The 8,006-nt window shown below is 40.9% G+C and overlaps 1 protein-coding gene across 1 annotated transcript; it reads left to right on the top strand.

Annotated features, from left to right (window-relative positions):
- Positions 1 to 3,060: 3,060 nt before the first annotated feature.
- Positions 3,061 to 7,699, top strand: LOC149172689 (uncharacterized). The gene is made up of 3 exons (XM_089426426.1): positions 3,061 to 4,463; positions 4,842 to 7,134; positions 7,532 to 7,699. The coding sequence occupies exons 1-3, from the start codon at positions 3,061 to 3,063 to the stop codon at positions 7,697 to 7,699; spliced, it is 3,864 nt and encodes a 1,287-aa protein (XP_089282552.1).
- The last annotated feature ends 307 nt before the right edge of the window (positions 7,700 to 8,006 follow it).

Below are 8,006 nucleotides of genomic sequence, written 5' to 3'. Positions count from 1 at the left end.
CTTTGAGTGGTCCATGCTAGTTCTAGACTCTAAGAGGTGTCAACAAATAGTGTTTATATTAGTTGGATAGGCTATATCCTAAAATCTTGTAATAGGATTGGTGTACATTCACAAAGAATTCATCAAGAAGTTGATTGAATCATGTGCTCAAAGGACATATGATTAGATCAAAAATTGCAGTAGTTGAGTAACCATGCATTTGGTAGATGGTTGTTTCTCTATATAGACTTTGACACTTTGGTGATTCCTACACGATTAAAGTACACAATGAAAGTACTGTGAATACCTCACTTAAGAAATATTAAGACAAGTAGTCATTAAGGAATAATGTTGGAATATGTAATTCATACTTTTGGAATGGGGCTTTAATTTAATTTAATTATTATTTGCATGTCTATTTTGGAATGGGCCTTCCAAAATTTTAATTTAATTATCAATAATTATTTGTTGAAGGGTAGGGATTTTACGTGTAACATAATAGTGTAGAATATTTTTAGTAGAAGCTACACTGTAGAAATATAACTTAAATGGTAAATAGGGATATGGGACAAACAATGATAAGCATCAAAACACTTAACCCATTATACAATGGGGTAAAAAGATGGAAAATATTTAAGAGAGTGTTTTTCATCTTCAACATCTTACAGTGAGCACATTAAAAAAAATCCTAAAAATTGAATAAATCAAATTTTATTTTAAATCATTAATATTAATTATAAAAAGAGCTAACATATTGGTTAAACATATATACATTTAAAAAAACACATAACAAGATTTTTAACCATGAAGACTGATGACCACTTTACCGTGGATTATCAATACTAATGCCTAATAATACATGTTGATATTAATTTTTTTTAAGAGAGTGTATATTTCCACAATTATTCATATTGAGAGAAATTTTGTAGGTGAAACTCTGTGAAGGATTTTTAATCTTATCCAAAAGAATAGTTTTTGTAGGTGATTACTTGGAGATAAATTTCAATCCTTGATCTATGAATACTCTAGCATATTCCATGGAGGATAAATATCTACCATCCACCCATATATTCTTATTGGCATGTTTATATCCAAATAAGCATTTCAAAATTATAATTTAATTATCAATAATTACTAGGTGAATGATAGGGATTTAATCTCCATGGAATATGTTAAAATACTCATAGTAGTATTCATAGATCAAGGGTTAATATTTATCTCCAAATTAGTTACGCTCCTCAAACAAATTGATCTCAAATTAATTATTTTTAAAAAATGTCACATCAACACTTTCCATATTGGGCATGTGGTATTGATTAGTCATTGTATTGATATTAACCAATGGTATTATAACAAAAGTTGTTTACAAGTTAAGAATTTGCATGGTAGAGTGAGGCTAAATCTCAATGGTTAAAATATTGTTTAATTCATATATAAATTATTTTAATGATTTTTTTAACGTTGGGGTAAGTGTCTTGATGATTATCATGGATTGATGTCTATTGGAATTTACTAGCCATTTAATTTATATGGCTACCTAGTAGAATTAACAAATCAAAGGTTGATATTTGCCTCTCCAGCCCAATATGGAAGAGATGTTGTAATGTCCTATCCTCTCTTGTCCTGTTAAACATTTTGACTCAATGAAATTACATAAAAATAAAAATAAAATAAAATAATTAATTATAATTATTAATAAAATATTTCGACTTACATAAAATAGAATAAAGCTTCAACGCGCGCGCTGCTGTTTTGGAGACGCCTGTAGGTTGCCGCCGACAAGTTCTTGGACGCTGCCATGAGCGGTCCCGGGGGTGGGGAGTCTGCTCCCACCCCTCCTCTATCCACTGCAGATGCCTTCAGAAGGCTGTTAACACAGAAAGGGAAGAAGCACCAACACGTTGAAGTGCCGAAATTCATTAAAAAGCTTGACGAAATTCCAGAGATAGCACTCCCAGAGGAGCAATCGATTAAAATCGCTCTAGCATTGTCTAACAGAGGCCTGGTAGGGCAGTTTATGGGCCGATGGCCGTCCACTAAGACCACGGATGATTGGATACAACGAAACTGGAGACCGCAGCTGGAAAATAATGTGATTTGTTATGTTGTAGGGCGAGGCTATTTCATTTTTGAATTTACCACCAAGGAAGATCGCGACCTGGTTTTCAGAAACGGGCCGTACTTTATGGGAAATCAGGGACTGTATCTCAATAAATGGAGTCCTGATTTTGATCCATCCGTTGATGTCCCCAAGGAGGCGCCAGTCTGGGTTCGTTTACCCAATCTCCCTCTTCACTGTTGGAGCTATCAATCTCTGCAGAAGATCGGTAATGGGCTGGGTCGATTCATTGACAAAGCTGATCACAAGGGCCAATATACTTGTGCCAGAATCTGCGTAGAAGTCGATCTGGAAGCCGGGCTACCAGAAGCGATTAAACTCAAAGTTGGAGAATGGTAGCACTACCAGAAGTTGGACTAAGAGCAGCTGCCTTTCAAATGTCGAACTTGTCATGAGCATGGACATTTCCAGAGAAACTGCCCAAAAGCCCCATCAGGGAACACAGTTGAAGAAGAAGGATGGAAAGAAATCAGAAAGGGAAAGGCTATCCCAAAGCCTCCCGGACAGAAAACTACCGCCCCATCGGGAAATCCTCACATCAACCCAAAAGCCGTTGCTGCCTCTAAAGACGGATCTCCATCTGCAGAAAGGAAGGATGATAAGGAGAACCAAGAAGAAACCGGAAATATGGAGAAACAAGGAAAAACAAATGAAGTAGAATCAACAGTTCCCACACCCGAGGAGTGTCAGAGAGGAAATGAAGGCAATGAAGAACACATTAGTCTAGCCTCAGACTCTGAAGGCGATTCAGAAGAGAGAGATTCTGAATCTGACAATTCGTTGGCCACTCCAATCAAGACGACTAGAGGGCGGAAATCTAAGAAGAAACAGAGAGAGGAAGAAACTTACAAAGATGTCCTCCAGGGATCCCAAAAAAATCTCAAATCAATGATGAATACCAGATCTGGACGCAAAGGCAACAAGGCTCCAATGGGAGCCTCCTCTCCCCTCAAAAGTAAATAATGAAATACGTCTCCTGGAACTGCAGAGGTTTAGGCAGCAGGTCGAAAGAGGAAGCCCTGAAGGATTTAGTGAAAATATACTCGCCTGAAATCCTCCTCATCCAGGAGACAAAGCTGGAGGATCTTTCCCTCCTCAAATCTAGTAAAGTTTTTTGGAACAAAGGCCATGGAAAAGCGGTCAGTGCAAGAGGTGCCTCTGGTGGAATAGCCACCTTCTGGAACAGCACCATATATGACTTTATTCAAGAAAAAAGCAGCCCTCACTGGCTCTTCACTCAGCTACTCCACAAGGATTCTGGTCAGCAAGTAAGTATGTTTAATGTTTATGCTCCTGTTTTGTCAAGTGAGAAAAAAATCTGCTGGAATTCGCTTCATTCATTTCTTTTAGAGCAAAACCCCGAGAATATCATAATTGCAGGTGACCTTAATGTCACCCTTGATATTGATGAGAAAAAGGGAGGTTCCATTGTCAGGGATCCTGCCAGAGAATGGGTTGAAGACATCATGCTGGGCTGGGACCTGGAGGATATTAAACCTTCTTCAGGAAAATTCACTTGGTCCAATAAAAGAACAGGCCCCAATCATATTGCTGCCCGTCTGGACAGATTTCTTGTCCATTCTTCCTTCCTAACCAGCGGTCTTATGGCATCCTCTAAAATTCTCCCAAATCTCACCTCTGACCATAAGCCAATTCTTCTCGAGCTTTCCCTTGACTGCAATCTTGGCCCCATCCCTTTTCGGTTCAGCCCTTTGTGGATCCAGCAAGAAGGCTTTCAAGATGTGGTCTCCGACTCTTGGAATAGGCCCGTCCAAGGTTCTCCTTTCTTTGTGTGGGAAGAGAAAATCAGGATTCTAAAAAGAAATCTAAAAGACTGGGCTAAAAGACTGCAATCCCCCACATCCAAAAGAAAAGAAAATACAAATAGGCTTGCTGCCCATCAACTAGAAATGGAGCAAAATCCTGTTTCTCAAAGTATGCTACTAAAAGAAGTCGAGCTCCAAAAAGAGGTTCATAGATCAAGCAGGGAGGAGGAAGAGTTTTGGCGGCAGAAGTCTAGGATGCTCTGGCTGAAATCCGGCGATAAGAACACCAGCTTTTTTCATAAGCAAGCGGAAGCCCGAAAGAACTTCAAATCAGTCTCAGAGATTCAGCACCAAAATACTGTGATCAAGGATTTCGAAGGCATCAAGAGAGCTGCATACTCCTTCTTCCAAGACCTGTATTCGGCTCCTGAAGAACCAGATATTGATCCCCACTCTTATCCGATCAATTTAATTCCCAATTGTGTCAAGGAATCAGATAACGATATGCTGACAGCTCCGATTAGTATGGAAGAGCTTGAGGAGGCACTGAACAACATGGAGCCTGATAAAGCCCCAGGGCCAGATGGGTTCTCTGTCAGGTTCTTTTTGACTTGCTGGTCAATAATCAAAAAAGATCTACTGAGGATGGTCAGAAAATCCCAGAATTGTGTAAAGATAGGTGGTGGCATCAACTCAACCTTCCTAGCTCTGATCCCAAAAGAGAAAGGCGCATCTGACTTTAGTAGATTTAGGCCAATATCATTGTGCAATTCCAGCTATAAGTTGGTCTCCAAAATAATAGCCAACAGGCTGAAAAACATCTTGCCAGACATCATCCCTGAAAATCAAGGCGGTTTCATAAAAGGCAGAAAGATTTTGGATAATATTGTGCTGGTCCAAGAAGCAGTCCACTCTAGTTGCCAAAGAAAGGAGAAAGGCATGGTGATTAAGCTCGACTTGGCTAACGCATTTGACAGGGTGAGACATGAATTTTTGTTTGCTGTGATGAAGAAGCTAGGCTTTTCAACAAACTTCATCAACTGGGTGAAAGCCTGTATTGCCTCGCCTTGGATTGCGCCCTTGGTTAATGGCCGTTCTACTGATTTCTTCCAAGCTTCTAGGGGCCTGAGACAGGGATGCCCATTGTCTCCGCTCCTATATGCTGTCCAAGCCTCGGTGTTAAGTTTCCAACTAGATCATAACCAGCAAATTCAAACACTGCCTGGCCTCAGAACTACTCACAAGGTGAAAGACATTAATCATGCCCAATTTGCTGACGACACTCTGCTTCTTGGAGGAGCCAGCTTGATTTCTACCAGACATTTCAAGAGGGAACTGGACATTTACAGGCTGATCTCGGGCAGCAAAATCAATTGTAGAAAATGCTCTATCTATGGCTGGAATTGCTCGACTAAAGAACTGTCTGACATAGCAAGACTTTTAGAAATGGAAGGAATCCGAAATTGGGAGTCATTTAAATATCTCGGGATACCAATCTTCAAAACTAAGCCTAAAGTTGCTCACTGGCTGCCGCTGCTTGACAAAATAAAGAATAGAATCCAAGCCTGGGGTGCCTCATGGTTGAACAATGCAGGGAAAGTCATCCTCATGAAATCGGTCCTAATAAGCATGCCTCTATTCCAAAACTCAATCCTCCTTGCCCCAAAAACCTTTCTTAGTAAGTTAGATAGCTTGTTGAGAAGATTTCTGTGGGAAGGTGGGAATAACAATGATAGAAGAATCCATTTAGTGAGCTGGGAAATCCTCAAGAGTCCATTTCAGGAAGGAGGCCTCCAGCTGCGCAATTTGGCTGCTCAAAATCTTGCTTTGGGATCCAAGATCCTATGGAATTTAGTCTCTGGAAATACTAGTTGGAGTAAAAGAGTCATTTGGAAGAAATACTTCCATGGGCAGCGATTGAGATGCCTGGATAAGCCCCCAAGAACTCTAAAAGGTTCACCAATCTTCAATCTTTGCAATGCTGCAAGGGAGCAATTCAGCGAACACCTCTATTGGATCCCTGGCAATGGAAGGAAAATCAATATCTGGGATGATTTGATCTTGGGAGACCAGCCAATGAAGCATGTGAATGGTCTTGCAAACATCAAAGATTGGCTTCAGTCTCGTAATCTGCACACATTGTGGGACATTTCGAACTGGAAAGAAGCTCCTGACAGAACCTGGGATGGGTGGAATCTGGGGGAGGTCCCCATAATGCTGCAAGGGGAAGCCTCTTTACTTCTAGATATGCTCCAAGGAAAATCTCCTTCAAAAGCCACTACTAAAGACAAAAGAGGCTGGGGGTCCATGTCTGGCCAATATACTGTTGTTGAAGGTTATAAAAGAATTATGGCTGCTCCTCATGTTCCTCCAAATCCGGCCCAATGGAAATTTATATGGGACTTTCCAGCTCTTCCAAAAATATACTTCTTCTGTTGGACCGTGGCACATCAAAGCATCCTCACCAGAGATAATTTGAGAAGAAGAGGGATGGAAGGACCTTCCAAATGTCCCCTCTGTAGGTCTGATGAAGAAACTACCAATCACCTGTTGCTGCTATGCCCCTTTGCTCAAGAAGTCTGGAGGGGGGTGCTACTGTTAGAGCCCACTATCCTTGCTCTCCCAGACAACATTCCTGCCTTGTTCAGAACTTGGGCCAACTTATCTCCCTTCTGTCTTAAAAATAAAAGTCTTCTCAAAACCAGCTGGATGTGGATCCCCAAGTTTATTTGTTGGAAATTATGGTTGGAAAGAAACAACATAATTTTTAGAGAAGAAAGTTGCACTACAATAAGAGTTATCTCTAAAATAAAAGCTTTGTTGGGAGAGGCTCTGGAAGCCAACACTTCATCAAGGAACGAAACAAGACTGCTCATAGAAGAAGAGAAATGGTTCAAAGAATTAGTTCCAAAGCTAAAGGAAAGGCCCCCTCAATCTATCCCCGCTCATTCCAGTTGGGAGATTAGGCTGGAAGAACAAGAGTTTATCAAGTGGAGATCGGCCTTGGAAGATCACTGTTTATTCTTCGATGGGGCTTCTAAAGGAAACCCTGGGGTTGCTGGCAGTGGGGGAGTTCTATTGAGCCCTGGAGGCTTTCCGGAACTGAGATTCCATTGGGGTCTAGGAATTGAAACTAACAACAGAGCGGAGGCTCTGGCATTGTGGCAAGGGCTGACACAGGCGATCAAAAGAAATATCCTTTCTCTCTCAGTCTTCGGAGACTCAAGACTCATCATCCAGGCCATGCTTCGTCCTAAGAACTCTCACCAGGTTCAGTTAGCCTCCATCATTAGGAAAATCAGACTTCTGCTCCCCAAATTTAACAAAATTTCCTTCTATCATATCTTAAGGAACCTCAACTCCCTAGCCGATAATGAGGCCAACCTTGGTGTCCTCTGCTCTCGAAGATCCCTGGTAATAAACTCATCCGAATCATCTTGCTCAATCCCTTAATTTCCAGCTCGATCCTCCCTTTCTATTTGAAATAGGGGCCCTCTGTTCAATCAATTTTGTAATCCGACATCCCAAAACTGAATCCAGATTCCGAGCTTATTTCCTGTTAATTGATTTGTCTCTGTTTCCCTAGCGAATTTAACGATTCCTAAAGGGCGTATCCAAGCTCAGTCTCGCTTTACCTATGTCTCTCTCTTCTGACGGTTTGGAACAGAATTCTCAGAGTCGGTCTTCCCTGGGAAATAGCATTGGTGACTTCTCCCAAACTCTGCGTTGGCAATTCCAGTTGTTGAAGCCTTCCCTTCATTCTGCGGTCATTCAGTTCTGTGCCAAGGATGTCTGTTGGAATGGCTCTTCAAAGATTCGCAGGCAGCCCATCTGAAGCGAAGTTTGATATATAGTTAGCTCATGATCCGCTTGAGGACTTTGCATGAGGCGCCGTCTCATCTACAGCCATCAATATGCCGAAGTAGCTTATTTCTTCAGTTCAGAATCTCGATTTGACCAGCATCTCTATCGGATTCGATCTGCAATTTCTTATATTCCCCTGTTCTCTGTAATGGACTCTTCAGAATTGTAAAGCATGCGGTAGCTGGTTTACCGCCCATTTCAATATAACCGTTATTGTCCAAAAAAAAAAAAATATTTCGACTTACATAAAAATAAAAGTAAAAATAAAATGAAATTTA

Source organism: Pinus tabuliformis, chromosome 4_2 (assembly GCF_031772625.1).
Source record: "Pinus tabuliformis cultivar Carrire ecotype Pingquan chromosome 4_2, CPIR1, whole genome shotgun sequence".
Lineage (NCBI taxonomy): Eukaryota > Viridiplantae > Streptophyta > Pinopsida > Pinales > Pinaceae > Pinus > Pinus tabuliformis.
Note: the sequence above shows the minus strand (reverse complement) of the source record. Positions and strands in the feature narration are given on the sequence as shown.

Coding starts and splice junctions, on each gene's coding strand:
- LOC149172689 (XM_089426426.1), top strand. CDS start 3,061: ATGAAATACGTCTCCTGGAACTGCAGAGGTTTAGGCAGCAGGTCGAAA. Junction 4,464..4,841: donor CCAGATGGGTTCTCTGTCAG/GTTCTTTTTGAC, acceptor CGCATTTGACAG/GGTGAGACATGAATTTTTGT. Junction 7,135..7,531: donor GTCCTAAGAACTCTCACCAG/GTTCAGTTAGCC, acceptor GGTTTGGAACAG/AATTCTCAGAGTCGGTCTTC.